Genomic DNA, 25,618 nt, shown 5'->3' with positions numbered 1-25,618 from the left:
CAACTGTTTTTCCTGTGGCAAAGTGGAAGTAACAGGTAGAAAAATTGCTGCTGCTGCCACTTGGAATCTCTGTAACTCTGTGGTATTTTTCCTGCCTGTTGTTGGGAAGGGTCACAGCCATATGTAGAGCAGAGCGAGCTGTGTATGTGTGTTGTCCATGCTGATAAATGCAGTACTCCATACCAGGGACTTAGGAAATCCGGTTTCAAACAAAACTATATCAGATGGCGAGGGGAATGAAGATAGGTTAATTTGGCAGTTTGGTTGCAACTCTTTGCAGTAGTATACTTTTCATACACCCAGCAGGAAAGAGGATGGAACAAATGAGTATTTTAAATAGTCGTATGCCCTGTCTATAGTGTGCCTTTAACATATACTGATTTGAACTGTGTCATACTGGTTAACTGGATTTTTGTAAAGAGTTAAACAATAAGGGAGAAATCTTAGACCCATCTGAAGGATGGATCTAAAGAACACAAAAATATGCCAATTTCTCTGGAATACACTCCAAATCTGCTATAATGCTGTATAAAAACTCTTTACATGAGGAAAATAAATGATGCAGGTGTCCCAAACAATATCAAATCCTTCCTGTTAATTTTGGTGTTCTCTCTTCAGTCAGTTCAGTACAATTAGGAGAAGAGAAAACATCTAAGTAAAATACCATAGTCTGCTCTGATTGTAAGCTTTGTGCTCTCAGGCAAAGAATGCTTCTTGGGAATTCTTGAGAGAAAAAGAAAAGCCTAAATGCTGCTTAGAAACCATTTTCATAATGGTCTTTGAAAGTAAATAGCAGCCTCTATCAAGATACTAACTTCGTATTTTCTTTATTCTCTCAGGGAGTCATAGAGTTCTCCCTTTGTCTTCTGTTTGCAAAGCTGGTGAGCTATACTTTCCTCTTCTGGCTTCCCCTCTATATTACAAATGTAGGTAAGTATCACAGTAAGGGGATACAGAATTATGACTACAAAGTGTCTAGGAATAAAAACTTGAGATAATACAAAAATAAACATTACTGCTTCTGAAATAAGCTATCTTTGCTACAGTAGCAGGAGATTTGTAAGTCACCAACTAACATATTTCTCAATTTTATAAATTCAGTATTATGAGAAGGCATTTTCAAATCAAGCAAACAAAAGAGGAATCTGGCTTATCTTCAGCAATTCCAAGCAACAATACTGTGTCTTTGGCTCTTGCAAACCAGTCAGAAATGTTTACTTTCTAATAATGTTTTTACATGATTGAAGTGCCATATTAAAACATATACAAAAAATCTAAATGAGCTTCTTTGTCTGTTCAGTACTGCTTTTTTGTTTTGTGCTGTAGAGTGCAGAGAAAGAAGCTCTCCCTAGCCAGAGAAATTCATGTTCTTGTGAGCCATGATGTGACCTTTAAACTCCCAGCTATCAAAAAAGCTGTGCTGGACAAGTATGGCAGTAACAACCAGCAGAGAGAGACAGGTTGAACACCCTATGAAAACACATAGAGCTGCAGATCCTATAGCTAAAGGCTGTTGTGCTCCTGCAGGACTGGATACCTTGAAAGCAGTGGGCTTTTAATAGAAGAACTATCTTCCTAAGATATTTACCACAGTACTGTCATCTGTGCTGTGGCAGATGTTGGTGAGGTTATGGTAGTGCTACTGACCCCACTGGTTTAGCACATACTGCTCTTTCAAATGTATTTCAAAGACTTTTTCTAAACCCCTTTTGGTATTTTTTTTAATTCATCTCCTTTTGAAACTTCACACTTAACACAATAGGACTGAGTTGCCCAACTTCCTGATGTACTTTTGCAAACCTGACCCCATAGCATATCAGTAACTACATTAGACTAAATATTAGTATGTGCGAACAGTGGAGTTAAGAAAATCGCTGTTTCTTCATAGTCCCTATAAACTGCACAGTGCATGTTGTGCCAAGCAGGGTTGCCAGACATAATTTAGTGATGAATATTACTGGTCATGTGATGGAGGCCTCCAGGATGGGGCTCTGTAAGTGATCCAAACGTACACTAATCATGCTTTTAGAGCAAAGAGCCTCACGAGCATTTGTTAACTGCTTATGAATCTGTGGCTATTCACAAATGGAAGTATTGTTAGTCCAGACTTTAACAATCAACAGCTCTATTGCTTGGACTGTATCTATAGTTAAAGTGGTAAAATGTCCTGCCATGAGTGTAATTGCATTCGAAAGACTGTATCCCTGAATACCCAGTTATGATACATTCTTATTTGTCATATACAATGACAGCTTATGGTAGCTTACTCCTGTGAACAAACAATAATGCCGTAAGATGCCTTTATCCTAGCATGACAAGACGGTGTTGAGATTTCTACGTTTTGTAGTCTGGAAATGAGACAAATACTTTTCTTCTGTCACTAGAGCATCTTGATGCCAAAAGAGCTGGGGACCTTTCTACACTGTTTGATGTGGGTGGAATCTTTGGTAAGTTTTATATATTAATATTTCATCCTGTGGAATATTAATATATAATGGTACACACCCTTGTATAATATATATTATATATAATAATTATATAATAATGGTACACACAGCTTACATAAATTATTAATCTTTGCCTTATGTCCACTGAAGAAGATTGGCAGTAAAGGTACTAAGTTGAGAGCTGGCTTGGTTGTTGAAAACCTAGGAAAATATCTTTAAATTGAACAACTCACAGAGCCAGTGATACTGTCCAGTACAGATTGTAAGAGCCAAATATTATGGAATCTGCTATTTAGCTCCATCAGCTCTGGCCCCTGAGTCTTGGTCACACCACCTGTCAAAATATCTTCCTTTTGTTGTTCTAACGTAACAGAACTATCCCAGCTTGTACAGTTGTGTATTTTTTGTGGGCACAGAGGTGAATGGCCACAGGTGTTTTGGTTGATGCCTCATATAACTGTATGTGATAAAATTGGGAGATTGTAGTAATAATAAGGATGAGACTATTCCTTTGTAATTTCTGAGGTGACCACTGAATAATTACATTTTTATGCCAGTGCAGACACTGTAGCTCACGATAAAACAAGCATCATCATCTTGATGCCCGGCTGACACACACACACACCCCCACACACCCATCCCCTCTCCACCTCTCCCAGTTCCCTTACGGAAATAAGCCCTGTATCAGTCTATTGGAAAATTATGCTCATGATGGAGAAGTTTCACTGGATCAAGGGCTATCTAGACCCCGATAGTTCAAGATGCAGGTGTCAAGGTGTGTTGCAGTTACTGTTCTAGTCTTGTGCTGGATGTGACTTGTGCCATTTCTCGCTGCTTATTTCATGCCAGATAGCTAGAAGCCAGAATCAGTAGTACCTTAGAGATGTGGGTGACTTCTTTCAGCAGCATCTTATTCCACTGTGAATACAGGCTTTACAATGTGCCAGTGCTGCTTGAACCTTTGGCATTTACATTTAAATTCAAGTGGGATGTGAACACTTCGGATGTGGGCAGCAGGGAAGGGAGAGGCAGGCCCAGCAATATTTAGGAATCTGGAGAATCCAGAGAACTTCCTTTCCTTCTCCCTGTACCAAGTTCCCTTCATATCATTTTGGTAGCTCCTTCCCTCAGACCTTCCAGTCCCCTCCTGCCACACACTCTGATTAGTACTTCTGTGTACAGTTGTTGGCAAACACAAGACGTAGGGAAAATTAAAGAGCCTGGAGTGGCCGCCAGGAGTACCAAGTATTTCATTTGCCCCAAGATCTAGAATAACTCATTTCCCCTGGTTGCAGTGCGACATGGACAGAGAACTTGAGAGCCAAGTTTACTGTTGCATATGAGGAGTTAAGAGACCAGTGAGTAGCTGGGCACAGCTGGATTCCAGAATGCCAGCAGTGGGGCCATGTGGCACCTGCAGAAAAGGCTTTTTGCATTCAAAAGCAGCAGAACAAAGATTTCTAAATAATTCTTCCATCTCTATTCTGCCCCCACCCTTGTCATCTTGGATATTTGGTTGGAATAAACAATGAGGAAGAACAACTGTCTGCTTCTGTTATCTTTCAAGTCAAAACTGATTGGGTTAATAAGGATATTGCTAAGTGTGAATTATGTTGTCAATCTCATGCTCTGTGCTGCTGTGAATAATTGTATATTAAATGTCCTAGCCTATTGTTTTAATCTGGGTTGGGTTACATTAAGTATAACGTGTCTTTTGTGTAAAACATGCACAGAGTGTTTTCCTCACACACCTATGTCTTCTTTCAGGTGGAATTTTGGCAGGCCTGATTTCAGACAGACTGGAGAAGAGGGCATCAACCTGCGGAATGATGTTACTGCTTGCAGCACCCACTGTAAGAATTTGCACCTCTTACAGCTGTGGCTGAGAGTTTGACAGCATTCCTTGGGAAGTTCTGCAGACAGCATCTTCTAACTTGGATATAGTTTAGGCCAGCCTAAAAGCTGGCATGAAAAGTTGAGCATATGAGCAAGTGTAGACATTGGGGCTGCCTTTACTAAACAAGCAAACAAGTCTAACGTATTGCTTGTTACAAGATTATATGGAAGGTTTATCACTCTCATGTAAAATTTGATGTTCAGTTCTTAGCCAAAATTTTAGCTGCTTGAAGGCTAAAATTTCTGTGCTATAACTGTTGGAAAACTGGCAGTTGGACATAGGAGATGCATTTTTCTTTGATTCTTTTGTGAGCAGTGCTGTGTTGAAGCTGGCAATTTGAGAGTTTAAAATTGAGTGGTCTCATAACACAGCCCTTTCTTCTGAAAGGACATACTGGGGAATAGGAGCATACCCCTTATCTCCCTCCTGTGTCCAAGCAGACAAGCATTCTGCTGTGGTCTAAAAGGGTTTCGTAAAACCTAGAACTAGCTTTCACGTAATACCGACTAAGATATTTTGTAGTTAACATGGGGAAAATGGGGAACCTAGGATTAGTCCATATGTTGGTATTCAACATGTTTGGTTTTTCATCTTCACAGTTGTACATGTTCTCTGCAGTCAGTAAAATGGGCCTTGAGGCTACTGTAGGTGAGTATTTTAAAATTATTTTCTGCTTGGCTTTCTGTGAACTTTTAATTTATGATCCTTTGATGCTTTTTCATTTTGTTTTCTTAAATTTTATTTTATATTTTCCCTGAGAGGAGGAAGTATGGAATCAAATTCCCTAGACTTCGTCTTGCAGGCTTTTTACAGGGTAAGGGGTGGGGCAGAGGCAGGCTAGGAAATCAGTAAAGGGTGGCATGGGACAGTGATTTAGTTAATATCATTAGTCATCTTTCCAGAGCTTGTTGTGTCAGCACAGGCTTTGTTTTATTCCCTATGCCAAATGTCAGAGGTGTTTAAAGACTACTTGTAGTACTTTTGACAGCAACGTTAGCTTTACTTGTATAGGCTGAATTCACTTGCGGCTTTCTGTCTGTTACCTCAAAACAGAAGTTGAAACAAGAGTGCTGACAGTAGTGTCTCACCTTCCTAAAGGCCTTGTTAAGTTTTAGGGCCCTCTGGTGCTTGGTGCTGTACAAGCAGAGAAGGGGCTTATGGGTGCATCCTGTGAGCATCCCCTGCTCTTAGGCTCAGTTTGGTCAGATTTTCCCCTTTCTCTGGCCTACCAGGATCAATAAGAGCCCTGGGAAGTGCCTTTTGACTCAGCCCCATCTCCTGTTACATTTGCAAATTCACATCATGGAGTAAGCATTGAAGGGAGATAGGAATGGATGTTGCTTTTCCTCCTTTCCCAATTCTGTAATGGGGTCAGGGGAGCCAAGGAAGGATTAAACCATCTGAGAACCATAGGCTATGATGTCTCCTGTTACGGTTAACAGTCTTTCGGGCAACTCACGTTTTCCATTTTTGTCCAATTTGCAACAGTGATGCTGCTTATCAGCGGTGCCCTGGTGAATGGCCCTTATGCACTGATCACCACTGCTGTCTCTGCTGACTTGGTGAGTTTGGCTTCCCCTCTGCTTCCGATGTAGCAGCTTTGGCCTCCAGAGAGAGCCCTTTGACTTCTGAAGGGTCGTCAGTGAAGGGGCTTCATTGTCCCAAAGCAAAGGGATAAGGAGCTGGATAGGCAGTGCTGAACTTGGGCCATTGGGGTTGTTTTAGAGTTCATTTATTAGTATGAGTGAGTGTCATGCTTGTGAGAGGCTTCTAAATTATTCTTGTCTACTAACAAGACAGCCCAAATCTTGTGGATGACAGCCCAAAGCGAATGTGAAGGTTGAGTGCAAGGTGAACTCTGTACAGGTGCTTTCTCCCCTTTTATACTTGGCATCTTTAAATGAGGGGAGAGGCTGTGTCTGTGTGAGAGATGAGCTGGAGACTTTACTCCTATCAGTGCGGAAAGCTATACATGGCACGTACCCTTACTTTTGTCCATGCTACCCTCTGCCCTCTCTTGTACTGTTACTCTGGTTGCCGGCACTTCCAGCTGGATCAGGTCAGTCAGTCATAAATGCTGTGTGAAAACATTGACCCTGGTACCTTTCATTAGCTAGGCTTTGGAAGGTTGCTTTCAAAGGTCCTCATTCCTTACGGCTCCAAGCAAGAGGCAAAACTCCTCTAACAACAAATGGTCTAAATACAGGAAAAGTAGCAGGACAGAAATCTCCAAACTTCTTCTGTAGCCCTGTCCTTGGCTTGGAGGTCTTGGCAAGACAAAGCAGCCCACCGTGCATTGCCCATTTTATCTTTAGCCTTGTTGAACGGGCTGCTAGCTAGAAAGTGGGGCCTGACTTTGCAAGATACCTACCTGGCCCTTGGGAAGAGTTTTGAAACTGCCAACCAGTTCCTAGGTTCTCAGCAATCAAACATCTGACACAAGCAAATGTAAATTGCTGATTACCTGACTGGATTTCCTCAGTGTACTGGAGATAAAGGACTGTGTGTCTTGGCAGTTCTCTAAGTATTCAGTTTTTCTGTCTTTCTACTAAGTTACTCCCTTTATCAGTTGTTTTGTTCTGAAGACCTGGCTTCTAAAATTGGGACTGAACAGCTTCTTTTGGCTCAAGAATTCTCTGAATTAGCATTTCCGTATACATTCATAATTCCGGTACTCTAGTATTCCTGTCACAGCAGTGACTATTTTTTATTTTTTTTGTTCCACACAGCTTTGCTGTATTAGCAGGGGAAAAGCGGGCCATGGAAACAGCCTTGCAGCATAATGCAAAGCTGAAGTGCCATACTTGTTTGAATACACAATGTGCAGAAGGGGAAAGCTTCTTGGCTCCTGTGGTTTAAGAAACATGATTTAATAAAGGGAAATGCTGTAGGCAACAGGTTGATGGGGTAGAAGGCTTCTTTAAGTAGTGATAAAAGGGTCTGAGCTAGGATATTTAAGGCATCTTCACAATGTGCATCTAATGTGGAGGGGTGTGAGCTAGATGATGTTGTAAGGGTGTTTTTGAAGTTCAGCTCAGGATGGGTCTAAGCAGTCTTTGTCATTTTAGGGTACCCATAAAAGCCTGAAAGGGAATGCAAGAGCCTTGTCCACAGTGACAGCAATCATTGACGGAACGGGATCTGTAGGTAAGCCAGAGCTGTAAGGTAGCCTGCCTTAGCTGTGGTAGGTTAAAACAAAAGATCTTTGAGAAACTAGGCTCTCGAGAAACTAGGCTCTCTCCAGTTCACATTTTGCCATGACTCATCACAGCTTTGGAAATGGCGAGTAGAACAAACTTAGCCTTAAACACTTAGCCTTAAACTTAGCCTTAGTCCCACACCTGAGGGAAGGAGGAAGGAAGAGGGTGGTAGACTGATACTGGGCACAGACAGCAAAAATAGATGCCATTGGGCTGTTTCTGAGATCAGGGATATTTTATTCATGCCCTCCACACTGGTATGTGGAAGGGAAAATTGAGTAGGATTCAGCTTAATACTGGCTGGGCATTTTGTTGAGCCAGAGGCAGGCACTTCTCAAACTTCTAGTCTTCCAGTTTCCCCTGTGTTAGGTTTCCCATTGGCTTGCAGCTGTACCAGTAATGTTTTGCACTTTCTGGGACCTTTTAATACATAAGGTAATACTGAGTTAACTAGGTGGAGAAATTGCTATTCTAACTCAGAATAACTGTCTTTCAGCGTAGTAAATCTTACGTTGCATCATTTTGACAATATCAATATCATATTTTAGGTGCAGCTTTGGGGCCTCTCTTAGCTGGTCTTATTTCCCCATCTGGTTGGAACAACGTGTTTTACATGCTCATGGTGGCAGATGCATGTGCCTTGCTAGTAAGTCTAAAAATACTATTTAGTTGCCTTGTATTTCCTTTGCACTAAACTGTCTTAAAATGCAAATTTTCCTTTTGCAATTTCAATACTCCATCTTATAAGAAACTTCTAATTGTGTAGGAAATTTTCAATTAAAGAGCAAATTTGCTCATTTTGAAATTCTCATCTAATTTTAATCAAAAGTGCAGATTAGTTCTGATGCACTTCAATTTCTGAGCAAATACACATCTGTTAATTGCTGGCTGTGCAGACTGCAGCAGGCATAATTGTAAGTAAACCTTCATGTATAGACCTAGAAGATGCCTCAGATTCTACTCAAGGAAGAATTACTTCTGTTTTCTTTAAAGCTGGTTTAGCAAAGTGGTAACAAATGTTTTGCTACATAGCTGTATCACCAAAAGCACCGCAGTAATGAAGCTGTTGAAAGTTAATACATCACATTCTCCAGATGGGCCCTAAGACTGCAGTACTAAGTTAGACAAAAAACTGGCATCCTAACTTTTGACAGTAACCAGGAGCAGATGTTTAGGGAATAGGAGTGCAACACACATGTGGTGGCTTGGTACAAAGCACATCCATTTTCCTTTTTTCTCCTGTCTGAGGTCCTGTGTGATTGATAGGAAGATGTGAGAAGGTTTTATTTTTTTCACTTCTGACTTGCCCTGCTTTGCTTTTAAAGACCGAAAAAGACATGTGATGAGGCAAGGCAAGTCTTGCTGCACCTTTTAAGTCAGTCTTGCTGCACCCACCTGTAGGTTAGCCTGTAGGTTACGTTTTTCATTTGCCACGGATTTCCCTGGCAGGCATCTGTACCAGCTTTGTTCTCCAGCAGAGCAGAATGCTGCTATGACTACCTCAGAGATGTCCTGAAGTGTCAGCTGCTAATCCTCTCCTTTTGAAGTCCTGGGTAGAAGTGCTCATGAAAGGGTAGGGTGACTGTGAAACACTTCAGAAATACTCCTTCTTCTGTACTGGCTGTGCCCAGACAAAACCCTGTGCATGCATGGTATTGCACTGAACTCTGTGCTCGGGCAGAGGAGCTAATACTGAGTGTGTCAGACCACTCTTTCCTGACACAAGGAAAGCAGGACATCTTGCTTTGAGTTACAATTGAGGCTTTTTTTCCTAAATTCAAGTTAAAACCAACATTTTAAAGTAAATTTTTCCACATTTAAGATGTGAAAGCTCTGGAAATTAAGTAAATAAATTAAGTAAGTTAATAGTTGAAGTATGTTGCCACTGGTATTCAACAGCTCTATAAATCCTGATTTGTGCTGTTTTCATTATTAAATATTCCATGCTGCAGAGTGAGGTTTGGGAGATTGTTGTAGTTTTCCCAAGTAGACTTAAAGCTCTGCTTTTTTTCTTTTACAGTTATTTATTAAAACCAAATGAAAAAATCCAGCGTTTCTTTGCAGCATCAGTTAAAATGCCTTTGTAAAGCTCTGCTTTTGAGAGGGTTGACTCTGTGCTGTTGTAATAAATCCTGGTTTTTGTAACTCTTGTTCTGCTTTTCCTGTTTGCAGTCCAGCATATAGATGCCTGTGTTCAACGTTATTTCTTCAAAGATATCTGGAGGGTCATTAGCCTTTTAAGTGGTATTCAGTTCTGTCATGCTTGGCCACTCACATACCCCTGAAAGGTTTAACTTCTAAAAACACCGATACTTACAATAGTGAAGAAACTTCCATTTATAACAGTGAGACTCTGAGGACAGGGAAACCTGTAACAGTGAGGAATCCTGGAAGTTCTAATTCTGTCTTTAATGTACGTGGGAATTGCCAAATTTTATTTGTAAAATCACTTTCTTGGGTACTATCTTAGTACACCTTTTAAAGTTCACTTGAAAGTCCTGATCCTGCACACACAAGTAAACACGACTGACTTCACTAATCTTGATTACTTGTGCGATTAAAGCTGTTTTTCAGAATAGCAGCTAAAATACTTTTATGCGCGAGAATTTTTATCTGCCATATTTTCTTGAAGTCTTGGGTTCCCTCTGCTGGTTTCTGTACGCATCTGCTAGTAAAGTAACTTTGGAAAGCCATTCTGGTTTTCACGAAGAAATTGATCTCTTGGTTGCGAAAAGGAAATTATTTTCCTCTTGCCTATTCATTGTGAAAACTCCTCTTCCAAACATTGACTGAGCAACTGTAAATCTTTTGACTTATTTTTTTTAAGTGAGTTCAACATTACAGGGTAATGTTTCAAATGAGGAACTCTTTGAATAAGTGTGCATCTTATCCTGCAACTTAGTTTATTTGTGTATTTGTATAGATATTAACACAGATACTGTGACTGTTTTTACAGTTCTTACTCCGTCTTATTCAGAAGGAACTTCGGTGTAACGCAGATCATACCCTGTAAGTGTTATGCACAGCTATTGTTCTTTAACAGCAGTTTAAAAACATGTTACTAAGCCTTTTCCCCATAATACCTTGATGTAGACTGAACATGTGTTAAGGTTCTGTATGTCCATTTCTGTCTGTTTTCATTTTGCTTCAAAAGAGTAATCTCATTTTGATGTTTTCAAATCATGAACGTTTTTCTTCAGAACATCTTATTTTGAAAAGCATCTGAAAACAGGTTTCTCTGTCATGTTCTCTTAGTTGTTGTTTGGTTTTTTTCCCAAATATGTAATCTTCCTGGGTTTTTGTCAGAGCATCCAGGTGAGGATAAGAAGCTACTTCATTGCTTGCTGTGTTTTTTAATAGTTTCAAATGTAACTTTTTCCAAAAGGTCTCCTTAAAGGAAAGGGAAACTGAGTTTACATTGTTTTGAATTGAGAAAAAACAATCCACTGAATCAATGGAGTTACAGTTGTGTAATCAAAATCTACATTGGGCCCTTCGGCTGTAATTCTGGAAAAGTAAAATGGACCAATAATAGAAAAACGCATAGCAGGGGATGGATCCTGCAGTTTTTAAGTTAGTGGCTGTTATGCCTCACACCTCAACTTTTCCTGCTTGATTGCTGTTCTTTCCCAGGTTTAAAGAACACTGAGCTAAGACCAGAGTTGGAATAAGGACTGTGTAACTGATCAGAGCTCTTCCCTGAAAAAAACTTCATGGAATGCATCATTCTATATTTAAGAGGTTCTGTTTGGTGAAGAACTTTGCACGTTTACTGGAAGCAATGTGAGAAATGCAACTGGTAAATCCCTGAAGCTCTTATTTTTGCACATGAATAAGTACCTCAGGATGGCAACTATTCATCAGATGAAGAGACAGGAACTGTGGGAAGGTTTTAGCAGCGCACCTCAACTGAGCCAAAGAGAAATACCAAGTGCCTTTTTATTTCTTTTGATAGGATGTTTTTAATTAAAATGTTGCACTGTGTATTTTCCAAAACTAAGTCAAAACTAGAGCAGAAGGAAGTTGAAATAATAAGACAGTCTAGCAGTGAAACATCGCAACGTCAGTGAGCAAAGTATCTATCCCTTATGTCATCTTGCGCACTTTGAGAGTATCGCTTTATAGAGGACAATACCAGCTGGTTATTAAGATGCACTGCTACTAGTATTTTGAAGCTGCTCAGACAATAACAACCTCACTGTATTATTAGTTTTTAACTACAGCACTAGTTATAATCCCAAGGACAACATCCAGCCTTTTGGTAGGTAATGAAATGGAATTTACTGTTGCGGTGTATCACAGTTAGCAGTTTTCAGACTCTCTGGATGGATGTTAGTCCTTAATTAGGATTGTGCAAAAAGGAGTCCTAAGCAACAAAAAGTAGATTATGAGTCAGAATTTCCAGTGGGGAGCTCTAATGATTTTCAGGGCATTATAAACTGGTTGTGCGAATGTCATGTAATTGTTGTGCTGCTCCTCTAGGCTGGGTTGAAATGAGAGGTTGTTCCTTTGAGGTGGTAGAGAACTGTGAGCTGTCATACTTTAGCACCACAGGATTGAACAGATGAGCTGGTTCAGTGCCTGCTGCCACAGTGATCTCTGTTGGGAACAGCACTGGTGTGTGCACATGGACTTCATCGTCAGATCAGGGCCTTAATAACCAGAAATCTTTCAAGTGGCTAGTTTCAAGTGGCTCTGAATCTCAGATTGAGAGCCAAAATATGTTTATATCAGAAAAGAAAAATTACCTAGGTGGTAGGCTGTAAGAGAACATTTCAGTAACTAGTGTTACCCAGCAAATAGATGGTTTAATGTCTTCGAAACATATCATTTCTTTGTATAGCTGTCTCCTTTGTAGAACAGATGTTTCTGTGATTTTTTTTTAAGATGTACACAGTAAAAAGGAAATTTTTTTGTATGAGGTGTTTATACTTAGATCATGAAGGCTAGATAATTTAAACTGTATTATTCTTAACTGTATTTATTAAAGCTCTAGGCATATGTCTTGTTCTGAACTATGCTCTAAGTTTTATGAAATAATGCAGTAGTCTTTACACTTGATTAACAAAACAGCACTCTTTAAAATAGCCCTGCAAAACATGGAGAAATGTTCTCATCGGCTGCTGGTGTTGTTCCATGTGCTGGCACAACACTTAATTTCCAGGGCTGTTTTGTAATTCTTCAGTCTTTGATCAGTTATTTTACTGGTTTGATTCAGCATGTGCTTTATGCTTGACTTGAACAGTGTAAGTGTTCATTTTTAACTGTTTTGCTGAACAGAGATACAGGGAAGACCTGAGTCCCACAAAGACATAAGGAGGGCACCAAAGTCCTTTCAAGTGAAAGCTCTACATAGGCCCAGACCCTGCAGTTAACCTAGATGAATGGTTAACTTCACACATTTTGAGTAAAGCTGCTGAGACCAGTGGGGATACTCAATATGTGCATTTGCAAATCTGTGCTGTGTTTGGACTTTAGGCTGTAGTTAAATGCGACAGAATTCTGCAGCAATGTTACTTGAAAGGACTCCCATCCCAGTGGTGTGGCACACTGCCCCTCGCTCGGCCAGGCTGACTCTCTGGGGGACTGCTAGCCAGCCCAGGGGGCTGATCTAGCCTCTGATGGGGGGGAAATAACATTGCAACCCCAAAACAGCTGTACTCGCACAACTGCAATGGCCGTGTGGGGAGGGAAGGATGGAGGGCTTCTTTAGCTGAAGATGTCAATCCTTTCCCCACAAAAAGGTATGTAGAGCTATATACTAGTTTATGGAAACAATTTAAACTCTTAAACTCTGCTGCACTCAGATTTTGAGAGGCTGTCCCCTATGGGCTGAAATCTGAGGTTAAAATGCTTTCAGTTGTATTTAACAGTTACAAGTTGTAAACTGTGTTTTGGATTTTACATGTTCTACTTGTTGGGGCTGCTTCTGTTATTTATTTATTTATTTGAATAGCTTTTGCACTGTGGTGACTCGGGTATGGGATGACGACAACGTTGGAGGTGCCGGCCTGAGTCCTTCCTTCCATCAATCGCAGGAGAGAGTTAGGACTCATAGTGGGCCAATGTCTCCTTCCTTGCTGATATGCAGCATTTCAGTTCCTCCCAGTTACAAATTTGTGGACAAAAAGATTTGCTTTTCTTTCTTAACAACCCCAAAGGTCCCCCAAGTTGTGAATAAACTGTGTGTTTTGTTAGTGCCGAGGGTCAATATCCATTAATCTGGAAAAGAGCAAGACTGACAAGATTTTATATGTAGAAATGTCAGTGACCAATAGGTAAAGCCAAATTTAAATGACTGCAGGGTTGGTTTGTTGTTTTTTAATGCTGGTTATTGTGAATTTTATTCATTTACCGTCCTGTGTTGAATAAAAATACTCTTCTTTAAAATGAGAAATGTTGATTACTTTATCTTTTACATCTCCATGAAGAAATGCTCCATTTATTGGGTGGAAGGTATCCCTGCTGGGACAGTGCTCCTGTTTCTTGTGAGGGTAATGAAAATGGTTCATTAGGAGAATAAATTAGAACCTTGTTTTGAAAACAGTGCCCTTCTCAACCTGAACATGTAATTTTCTTCATTTCATGGGACTGTGGGTTGTATAACGTAAATATTTTCAATCAGTTGCATTAGATGGGTATATTCTGCTTCCTTATTTCAATCTAGTAGGGAAGGAGGACGCTCTCCTGAGTCAGGGACTGAGTCCAGCTCTTACAGCATAGTTTTAAGGTGACTTTTTTTGTTGTCTGCTTTGCTTGCCCTTCAATTTATATGGAGTTAAAATTGAAAAGCTTCATCTTTTCTCTCTACCTCTAATCATCTTGAACATTTACTGTCTTGATTCTGTTATGATGTTTGGCGTTTGTGTGTCTCTACCAGAGATACAATGTCCAAAATGACAGATGCGCTGGGGAAAAACTGCTTGGAAAAGAAAACAATTTCTGGTTAGAAAAAGGTGTCTGAGGGTCTTGGACAGAATTTCTCATCAAAATGTGCCCAAAGTGCCTCCCAGGAATAGGTAAATAATAGCTGGGGCATCTTACTAGAGAAGGAAGATTCAGATCCAAGTTTCTGTTCTGCCTGATTCGGAGCAGGAGCCTCCAGCGGAGCACTTGTACCCTGATGAGCACCCTGGCAGTTGCTGGACACGCAGTAGTGGAGGTTTGTGTCCATTGTTTATAGGGTAGGAAAAAGATGAATAGGTAGCAGGGAAGGTGGTGGTGTATTCACAGGTCACTTTGAGACTTCTTTTGCCTCTAAATTGAACTGCTAACCTGCTCCATGCACTGATACACCTACTCCTATATATTTTGCCGGTTAGGAAATTCCAAAAGGGATTCTGCCATCCACTTTGGGAGGTTATTGCATGTGTTTCTGGCATAATATCCTCAGAATAACAATGGCAGTCCTCCATGTGTGTTTGTGCCAATGTCACACTGCCTCAGACTTTGGCTGACCTCATTGTGTTTACGCTTGGGAATGTGTTTGGTTGCTGCTGGTAGGTTTCTCCAATAACTGATGTGTGGGGTTGTTTATATGAGAAGTGCTCCTCAAAATTAGGTCGACGTAAGACGGTATAAATGAAATCAGAGGATGTTTAGATCTGTTGGATGCGACTGTTCTTCATATGGGATTAATTTGAGGATGATTGCTTACATTCCCATCAAATGATGAGGCCCAGAATTCGTAACAGTGATGTTCTCTGGTCTGAGTGAAATTTTATGGCCTGCACATTATATAGGAGGTTAGATTAGATTATTTCATTATTTGTCCCAAGCTTTATCTGATATGATGTTCTGATTGCTGAACTATGTCACTTTCACCTTAGAGCAAGTCTGTTTTGATTTTGTTTTGCTCTCTGCTAAACTAGCCACGCGATGGTACGACTCTTCCTCCTGCCCTCCTCTCGCAGCCTGCCGTGCCTGTGGAGGGACTGTAGACATTTGGCTGGGAGGTTTGCATCTGTGTGCTCTGGGGCTTGGGTAACCTTGAACTACATTTACTGCCGTGCTGAGTTAAAAATCTGACTGTCGTCTTTAAAGCTGGGGAGGGGGAAGGAGAGGATTTAACTCCTGGTGTGCTTCAGCCTGGTGTCCAGTGACTGTAATGTCGTGTTACGTGTCATGCTGCCTCAGAGTTTAATAAACTTGATTGGTATAAAATGTTGGGTTTTCCCTTGTTTCCCTTCTTTTGGTTAGCTTCTGGTTTGGAATAAGGAGAGAATTAGTTAATTCCACCAGCTGATGCTTGGGGTTTATTTTGATTTTTTCCTCTGTATTTCTCTCTTGGTGTAGTATACCAGTTACCCTTCTGCTGCAGCGAAACTTTCGCAGCTCCGTAAACTGTGAATACAAGAGCCAGACTTTCTTTAGGCGTATTTCAGGGCACCTGCTTGTCTCCTGCATCAGGAGATGAGCTGTCAAAAGCATGCTGAAAGTATCTTTTGATGCTGTACTTACCCAGAGGAGTCTAAGGATGTTTTCTTCACCTTGTGATGATACTGGGGCTAGGGTTTCTGTCTGTCATTCTCTTATAAAAGCAGCTGACAAATATTTAGCCACATTTCCACAATGTTCCCTTTGGTCCAGTTGTTTGTTTCAGGCAGAGGAGGACACTAAACTGACTTCATGTGTGCTGCCACCTAAGTATAAACATTGGAATGCTGTTAAAAGGCTGATGCACAAGGTAATGTGTTTCACTTAGATGGGATTGCAAAAACATTTCCTTCTTGGTTGTTGATTACAGTCTTCACTTTGAGCTTTTCCAGCCATTCAGAAATGGAACATATTTAAGCACTCTTTTAATGAATGATTTACGCTCTGACTTCACATCGTAAGGGACTGTCTTTCTGGTTGCGAGTTGATACATGTATTCTGTGCCGTACAATAAGGGTACATACACGCACATCCATAAAATATCCTTGCTTGTAGCTGTTAAATAACTGTCCAGATGTAAATAAATACAAGTGAGTCGATGTCTTGGTCCCATGTCCCGTCCCGTGTGTGTGTCTTGTCGTGTGTGTGTCCCCGCCCCGAGGTATATCTGCATGTCAGTGAGGTTTTTTAAAAAAAAAAAAAACAAAACAAAAACAAAACAAAACCAAAGAGGGAGGTAAAGTACATATTAATGTAAGTCAGCAGAAGGCTGCAGTCAGGAGCTTGGAACAGATTTAATCTGAAAAAGCAAGGGCCTCTGTGTATGAAAAATTGGCTACAGATAAAGAAAGGAAGTGCAAAGACAGGTGGTTCAATTTTGGAAATGAAAGAGGAGGACATCAAGTGATGACAATTAAAATGCAGGGTGTCATTGGGGTGCTATAGAAATGTGAACGTGGGATGGGGTAATGGTAAAAATGGGAAGACAGCAAAGCGCAAAAGACTGAGTTGACTGGGAAACTACAAAGAGGTGACAAACTGGTGTTGGGATTAAAAAAAGGGAGGGGAAAACCCACCTCACCCCAAAGGTCCCGCATGCTGAGCAGCATTTGCAGGCTGGAGCGAGGGGGCTGCTCTCCCCATCTGCCTCTGGCGGACACTGGGCTTGGCCTCAGGAGGGCCTGGGACACCCGAGGGTCATATCCCGAGGGGAGAGGGCTGCCATGGCTGGATGTGGAGCTGCTCAGCTGCTGGGTCCCTTCCCACATGTTATTTAGGCGTACGTAAACTGTAAGATAAATAGGTGCTTTGTCCTGAACAACCTTCTGATTTTTCAGTCGCCAGAGGGTTCATGTGAAGTTTGGCATTTTTGTGTTCACATCTGTAATTTTTATTTTTTTCTCTCCAGGAACCAGTTGGTTGCTGTGCTTGTAAGAAATGCCTCTGAGGGTTGGGGTGATGTCCTATCTCAGTGTTGTAATGACCGAGAGCTTCTGCAGGTCCTTGTGGAGCCATTGCAGGACTTGCATCCAGTAGCGTTCAGTTGATTTTTCACTTTTTGGCATCAGCGTGCTCCTTTGCTCGTGTGGTGGCAGGTTGGGCACAGGGTTGGATGAGCAGCTAGTGGAGAACCTGAGTGGGACTGAAATTTTGGATGTCCTTTCCAGGGAAGGTGCAGGCCTGTCCCTGTGCAGGCCACTTTGAATTACTTCCATCATCTTCAGATTACTCTAGTTACTTGAATCTAGGCTTGGGGCTAGAGTTAGTGCTTCAAAAATAAACATCTTAGAACCTGAATTACTCTGATGTTTCAATTTATTCACCATCTCCTGCTTTAATCACATTTATAGTGTGTTTTTAAAAATACAACAGAAAAAATTGAGCTAAAACTTAAGTTCTCATTATTCCTCACTTCTACAGGTCACTCACTTTCTTGCATAAACCTGTCCTTGCATTTGTAGGGTTTCCCCAATATTGCAGGGTGCAGATTTCGTATTTGTTAGAAAACTGGCTTTTTGTGGCTTGCCATCTATGACTGAGTTAATTTTTTTTGTTAGTTTCACATAAAGATTCACAGAAGGAAAAACCTTGGTGAGGTGGTATTGGATAGATGAACTGTGGCAGAGTGGGGCGAGGTAAGTTGCTTAACCTTTCCCAACTGTGAGTACTTTGGCAATTGGACTCACAGGCTGCAGCAAAGATGTCATCCCTTCCAGTCTTTACTCCTAGGAACTGATTTGCCCTTTCGCTCGTGTGGCTCAGGAGCAAGCATTTATTAACTTTTTTAGTTTATCTGGTACCTAAATCATTAACAGGTGGCCTGAATCTCTTAGGTTATTCAGAAACCAGCAGCAGCTCCTTGCATTGAGGTCAGAATTCAAAGCAGCAGCCTGAGTTCCTATGCTAAATCAAGGGATACAGATGCAAGCGTGTGTGTGTGTATATATATATGTTGCAGCACGAATTCGGAATGACCTGAAAGGGCTGGATTTCACTGCCCTGTAGGTACAGGGAGTCTAGCTTAAAAGAGAAGTGACAAAATGAAAAAGAGAACAAAAAGGTCTCACCTTCTCATTTTTGTGATACAACGGGTAGTTGGTATAGGCAGCCCATCACAGCCGCGTGACGTACAGGCAAAACTTCTGGAAGGAGTGGGTTTCTTCTGAATCTTCTGCCAAACACAGTGATGTTATTTCTGCTGCAGAGGACAGAGTATTATATTTGAGTCTGAGTCACCCAATTTCGCCACAGCCCACGTGAGACTTCAGCTTAATAAGTACAGCAGGTTCTGAATCTATTATTAAATTGCTCTGATCATCTGGTAGGAAACAGCTGAATGTTGCGTCGTTTTGTGACAGAATCTGCAGGTTTGGTTTTGTACTGATAGGTATAACAACGGGATTTCATTTAGCCATCCCTGTTAGAAGTCTTTATAAAGCTTCTTCCCCCTTTTCCTCTGGCTGCAGCTTTCCAGTTACATGAAAGGAAGAAAGCACATTAACAAAGAACAAAAGAGGTCACAAAAATGTGTCAAAAGCATATTCTCTCTCCCAAATCGAAAAAGGGGCTGAAACAGCATGCAGGGTCACCTGTGTTGGGGTGACCATCACCCCATCCAAGCATGGGTGTGTTCAGCTCAGCGGGAGCTCTTTACTTTCCTCTTGGCCATGTTAGGGGTTTGAAAGTAAAGTTTGCAGCTTACTTGGCACTGAGGGAAATCCACTACCACAGCTGGTCTGCCTGTGCTTGCAATGCGGTGCAGGTGCTGAAAGTGGAGAGAAAGAAACCTTCTGATTTCCTTGCTCCGATTTTTACACTGGCATTTCTCAAAATAGGGGTCATCATCCCAGAAAGGCAGAACTGGGCTGACTGACAAATCCAGGGTGCAGGCAGAGAAGCCTGAGAATGTGCGTTTTAGGACTGATACCTGTGTTAGAGCTACATTAGACAGACTAAATTCCCATACGTTTTGCTGTCAGGCAAATCATGAGACTCTAAACTTATCCCAGATTGCAGCAAGTAATTTTTTCAGGAGGATGAAAGCCCTCTCCAGCAAAGCACCTAGAACTGGTGAATGGATTAAATCCCCTGAACATCTGCAGTATAACTAACACATCTAGTTCTCAGAACAATTTTTACATCACTGTCATTTAAAATGAGATCTCTTGCTGGAAAGGTTAACAGATGATGTAACAAAGCTCCTGTATTTGCCTGCTTGAAATCCTCTAATAAAATAATGCATCTGTTGAAGCAGCACCTGAATGTCATTACTGTGTGTCATCAGAAAGGAAATGTTATTCCTAAGTGCAGGCTGGTTCCTATACACAGTTTTTTCAGCCTTCCCACGCCCATAAAACCAGTCAAAATTAAGGATTAGCAGCTCCAGTATGTTCACCTTATGCATCCCTGTAAACATCAGGAACTGCCTTCCAAGTTGTTTTTGCAGTCTCTTGTTTTTCAAGCACAGCTGAGATTGTCCATGTAAATGTGCTCTGCTGAGAACAACAGCAAACCACCTCGTGATAAACTGCTAGACTTATTGTTTAGGCCAAGAAGTGGATCTAGCAAGCACTCGGGTGCTGCATGACTTTCCAGCAAGTTTAGTATTCTGTGGCATGAGTCTATTTTCAAGCAAGTTTGTCCAAGCAATTACTTTGTGAATTACAGTTAGATTCACCCAGAATCAAACCCTGGATCATTTCAGAGCATGCAGCCTTTGCTGGGCTCTGCCCGTACAGGCATCCGGGCTCTCTGCGGCAGCTAATGCTCCCTGGGGGATGTGCTGGCTGGGGCAGGCTGGGCCGAGATGCCACGGGCAGGATGCTTTCACAGAGTAATCCGCAGTGATGGATTTTGTGTCTCGGGAGGACTCGGCCAAGCTTAAACCTCCTCACCTTTAGAATGTGAAGCAGAGCTGGTTGCTGAAGCTGGCAGGCTCTCAGGTGATCGTGTCAAAAGAAAGACGGTGCAGATGCACCCAGAGAGCAGTAGCGGCAGCACTGGGGAGAAATTGGACTCCAAAGGCATGAGAAGAGCATGTGGCTCCTCTCAGGTAGTAGTGGGATGTCTTAATCTTGTAGGAGGTTTGGATATCCTCGTGGAGGACTCCGTGGAAATTCCTACAAATAATATTCAGCAATGCAGAAACAGCTAGTAAAGGCGATGTTTTGCATATTGCAATATGATGCTATAGCACACTAGCAGTATGGAAGTCATGGTAGCCACCACACGTCTCACGGGGTGGGTGGGTGTGTGTGTGTGTTCGGGGGGACATGTTAATAATGCATGCCATACCTTAAAGATTTATAGAGACTCACACAGACACATAAGCACACAGACACGTGCACACGAGCCAGGCACACCTCTGAACAGCAGCTATTCAGCAACAGGCACAATTCTTAAAATGAAAATCTGGTCTCAGTCACTCACTCTGGGAACATGGTGTGATTGGGTTGGAGGAGGGGAGAGGGATGTGTAGAAGACAAATAGACCAAAAGCACCACTTTATTTAAAGAGAAACAAAGTGATGTGTTGCCTTTGGCCTTCTCCCTAGCAAGCGCGAGGGTCAAGCACTCATACACTCCAAAGCAAGCAGGGATCAGCGTCTCTGCAGGAATCCTGTTTTGTTGGTGATTCTGGCTCTGTAGCTTTTCTGCTGCTCGTGGGCATCGTTCCTTGGGAAGAGGGAAGGCGGAGAGCTGGTTGCAGTGCTGGCAGGAGAGCTGTATGGCAAACAGCGGGGAGACTGTGCCCCGCAGATGAAATGGGGCAGGGGGAAAAGTGTGGAGCCCTTTCAGCTGTGGTGGGTGAAGACACTGGGGCGGGTAGTGGGGAGCAGAGCAGTGATCAGAGGAGACGATGATGGAAGAGCAGCAGGAGAAAACAAAAAAAAAAGAATAAAAGTGCAGGGAAAAGGTGTGGGCTTGGAGAAAAGAGCTGGGCACAACATTGTGCCCTTTTCAGTGGAGGGCTGCTGGGTTTTTACTTTATTTCTGTGTGGTTACTGTATTTCTATGTGTTCTTGACCTTCTCAGTTTCTCGACTGAAAACTTGTTTGCTGCCTACAGGAAGCTTTTAGACAGTGGCTAAGAGCCAACAGTGCATTTTCATCAAACACCTGGGCAGAGGGAAAGATCCAAGGAGGGGAAAACCTTCGCATCCAGTGTCCAGGTTGTATGGAAGCAGCTGAAGGTGGGAGGATAAGATTTAAAAAAAATCCAGGTGAATCCAGTGAAATCCATTCAAAGAAGAAGGAAAAAGAAGGAAGAAAGGAGGAAGAGGAGGACAAAAGACTAGGAAGGAGATACGGCTTCAGCTGTGTTGGAGTGTGACGGGAAAGGATCCAGCCACTAACAAAGCCCATCTGGAAGAAGCTTCCCACTAAAAGCCAGCATCTGTCACGCTGCGAGCCCTCGGCAATGGCCGTGAGGGTTCTCCCTGGTGAGGGTCCCTGAGCTGCTCTCCTCAGTTTTGAGGCTAAATAGATGCTGTAGAGCTAGCCTCAACGTGGTGACGTTGGGTCCTTCCCTGTGCAGGAGCTAGGAAGGGAAGCACTGGCTTGAGCTTGTTTTCTTTACCTCTTGCAGTATCTTGGACTTTAATGGTCACATCTCAAAACCAAAGTTACAGGTCTCAGGGTTCGCCTGGGGCCACCTCTAAGAAAGGGAGGGGGCAGAAGGGGAGGTATGGGCTGAGACCCAGCACCGTGGTGAAAACTTGGGCTGTGCAGGGCAGAATCAAAGGGAGGCTGGAGAAAGGGTAGTGAAAAATATTTACAAAAGAAATTTAAAATTCAGTTTTTGTGTGAGGCACTCCCTGCCCCCATAGGCTACTTCCATTTCGTTTTCTATAATACTTCAGTGCTGCCCTTTCTCCTGACCATACCATTAATTTATGATATTTACTGTTTTCCTCGGGAAAATGAATCATCTTATTGCATGAAAATCTCAGTTCAATTTTGTTCCTTAGTGAAAGTTTCTGGCTTTCAGAGTTGTAGAGGAAAGCTCACGTACCTGGCCTGGATGAACAGTCAGGTTCAGAAAATAGGAGACAAGTAAAAAGAAGAGCCACAAATATTTTCTTTGAAAGCAGATGCTAATGATTTCTCATCCAATCTTTTGAGTTTCTTTGGTCGTGACCTATGATTTTTAGAAATAGTGATAATGCTAATAGAGCGACGTGTGATGGGTGATTTTCTAGATAATGATCACGGGGAAAAACGTCACTCGACTCAACGTAGTTTTGGAAACTGCAAGACTAGTTAAAAATTTCCCCATTTCATGCAGCCTTCGGTATTCTGGTGGAACAGATCAGACACTTTCAGTGCTACCTGAAGCTTTTGTCAACCTTTTCACGCAGTGTCTGTGGCTCTGTTCTGGCCTCCCACCCTAAAAGCTGAGATTCTTTCATCTCTTTTATTAAGAAAATGTGCTTCTGCCCGTTAATGGAAACAGCACTGAATGATCTGTGCAAACAGAACAAATATGAGAAAATACATACATTACAGAAAAATGTTGTATATTTGAGATATTATCTAGCTATTTATGAAGACCAGTATTTTAAAAATCATGTTAAAATAGAAGGTCTAATTTTTTATATACTGCAAAGAACTGTGCAAAGTTCCTTTATGCTGATCCCCCAGGAATTCACATGGCTAGCTCTGATTTTTATGGGACACAGGTGTGACGCAGCTGAGGTACAATCTCCCACCCAGGGTCCAAACTTTGCCAATGCACTTAGCTTGCTGAAAAGCAACCCCAAGTAGCAAAACATTTCGCAGCCATTCCTGCTGATGTCACGGTGGCTCAGTGGCTCCGTGTCCTAAGGAGGGGGTGATCATCAGCGTGCAGACGAGGAGGCACCCAGGGGCGAGTCACGGATGCAGCAGTGATTGCCTCCTCTTCTGCCCATGTCAGGTCTTTAGCCCAGACACAAAAGTGCACAGACAGCCCGGTCCCCCAGGCCCCGCATCTCATGAACGTGTGAAATGTGTTACACCAGGCTGGCACCGGTATTAGCAACTCTTCATTAATCTTCACGTTGCCAAGACTTTAGGGTGTCTGAGGTCCGCTTGCCAGAAAGATGGAAATAGCTGATTTACAGTGAGTCACGGAGCTGCTCAGATGGCAGACTCCCAAAACAGGCATCTGAAGTAACTTCACTTTCCTGCACCACATAAAATGCCAGGAAGATTTCTTCAAGTGGAGCCATGTATTGCTTCCCTCTCGTTTGGGAGCCAGGGCTGTGGCCCCCACTCAGGCTTTCCTGCCAAGAGCATGAGCCAACCTTGTCCTGCAGAGGGAATTAACTTTTCTACCTCTTGGCTGTCATCCCTCTGAATGATCTAGCGTGTGACTCCAGACACTGTTAATTTAATTTATTTTTTTCTTATCAGCTCTTGAAGGTTCCAGTTGGGTCTGCTAATTTCTTCCATGACCTTATGAAAATACAGCTTTTACAGCTGGGCTTTCCCAGAAGCTCTATACCGGGGATGGATCCAGCATGCTGACTGCATGTGTCGTTAGCAGCTAGTTAGGGTCTGTGTTTATGTATGTATTGCATGCTTCATATCGTATACAGCAGTGCTTAGGGCAAGATTGCAAGGCACTCAGGTACTCTTGGTTCCACATCAATACTTTAAATGAAGGGCTAGGAACAGATAGCTGGATTACAGAGATGGGAAGGGAGTGAGAAATGAAGACGTGGAAAATGGAAAGCAGAGAGGGAAGGGGGCCTGTAAATCAAGCTGCAAGGCTGCAGGATTGCTGCAACAGAAAAGGGTGCAGCCAAGTCTCTCTGTGGGCAGCAGGCAGCACTCAGCACCATGGCATGGGGATGCCCGAGGTCCTGCTTGCTCCTGGCAGGGAGAAAGGAGCCAGGAGAGGGGTCTCCTGGGGAGGTGATGCAAAGCACTCTTAGCAAAATCAGGACATAAGGTTGTCTGAGCCGCAGCGTTGCAGAGCCTGTCTCAAGGACCTGATGCTAGCGCTGCAATGAAAAGAAACGCTTGTGGAGGCTTGAGCTTCATCCATACCCAGCAGGGAGCAGAGAAAGGCAATGGGTTTACACTGCTGGGAGACCTTCAGGAAATCAACCTGGGGAGCTGCCAGGTATGGCAAATGCTTTAGAAAACAGATTACTAAAAAATTGTTTACATAGACCTGGAGAAAGGTTTTTTCCTCAGTGGACAAAAGAGGAAAGTCAAGAAATGCCAGATGCTGTAATGGACACAGGCTGTCATAAAGTGGAAGGATCACCCGTGGCATGAGACTGCTCTTCTCCTTCTCCAAGCCAGTACTGCACACATGGACAAGTACTTGTGAGTTAATGGGGTTTACTATTTTTACCTTCCCAAGATTTGAGCCTATTAACTGGCATGTGTGAGTGTTGAGGCACAAGTGAGAACTACTGTTACCAGAAAGGTAACAATTGTAAACAGAATAAAGGCAGTATTATCACCGAGTTGTTGGATTAAAGAGCAAGGCTGGTTCCCAAGTGAGTAATACTACATCTCCAGCCCACGGGGCTGTATATCTGCACCCTGCTGCCCTGGACCAGCCACGTCAGGATGTGCTTCAGCTCCCTTCCAGCCCACGCTCCTGGGGGTTTGCCATGGAAACTGGGATGCGGGCAATTACAGCTGTACTGCATGGATTGGAGTGGGGCTGGGGTGAGGAACGGACCCAGAAATGGGGCTGGAGGCAAAAGCGAGGTGGAAAGCTGTGGTGAAGGGCCAAATGGGGGCTTTCAGTCATTCTGTAATTAGCATTAAATATGATCATTTCCAGGTCTGGTGCTGTGGAAGCCTGGGAGTGTATAAAAGAAATGTGCAAAGAAGCAAGCTAAAATTTCTGTATACAGCAAGCCATACACTTCCCATAGGTTTATGGAAAGGAGTGAGATGGGACTGAAAAGGTCAGTCATGCTCTGCAACAGGCATGATGGAAGAGCTTACGCTAGCATAGCCATCAGTTTAGCTGTTAAGAGCGTAACCACGATGGAAAGTTAATTCCTGTACAGACTCAACCCTGACTCACAGGTTTGTGGGGGAGAAAAATCTAGAAGAAAGAGTGGCGAAACACCAAAGATGGTGAAGGAGGGAGAGAAGACCAAGCGAAGTAGGGAGGGGAAGAGGAGCTGGGAGAGCAACGGGGAAACCTTCCCAGCTCCAGGGGCAACCAGGCATTCTGGTAGGTTTG

At 42.5% G+C, this 25,618-nt stretch overlaps 1 protein-coding gene across 2 annotated transcripts in view; it reads left to right on the top strand.

The window, feature by feature from the left end:
* SLC37A1 (solute carrier family 37 member 1) overlaps nucleotides 1-13,104 on the top strand; it is a 33,976-nt gene extending 20,872 nt beyond the window's left edge. Inside the window, exons 11-19 of one of the 2 annotated variants that reach the window (XM_009817151.2) lie at nucleotides 840-930; nucleotides 2,385-2,447; nucleotides 4,215-4,300; nucleotides 4,944-4,992; nucleotides 5,833-5,906; nucleotides 7,413-7,491; nucleotides 8,093-8,190; nucleotides 10,501-10,553; nucleotides 11,178-13,104. In XM_009817151.2, coding sequence (XP_009815453.2) covers nucleotides 840-930; nucleotides 2,385-2,447; nucleotides 4,215-4,300; nucleotides 4,944-4,992; nucleotides 5,833-5,906; nucleotides 7,413-7,491; nucleotides 8,093-8,190; nucleotides 10,501-10,553; nucleotides 11,178-11,193 — 609 coding nt within the window. In that variant the 3' untranslated portion in view covers nucleotides 11,194-13,104. Of the gene's footprint in view, nucleotides 1-839; nucleotides 931-2,384; nucleotides 2,448-4,214; nucleotides 4,301-4,943; nucleotides 4,993-5,832; nucleotides 5,907-7,412; nucleotides 7,492-8,092; nucleotides 8,191-9,564; nucleotides 9,593-10,500; nucleotides 10,554-11,177 lie in introns of those variants that run through there. The other variant, XM_059835634.1, reaches the window with a different exon arrangement.
* Nucleotides 13,105-25,618: the final 12,514 nt, after the last annotated feature.

The sequence above is a fragment of the Gavia stellata genome, chromosome 1 (assembly GCF_030936135.1).
Source record: "Gavia stellata isolate bGavSte3 chromosome 1, bGavSte3.hap2, whole genome shotgun sequence".
Lineage (NCBI taxonomy): Eukaryota > Metazoa > Chordata > Aves > Gaviiformes > Gaviidae > Gavia > Gavia stellata.
The sequence above is the reverse complement of the archived record's forward strand: the minus strand, read 5'-3'. Positions and strand labels throughout refer to the sequence as shown.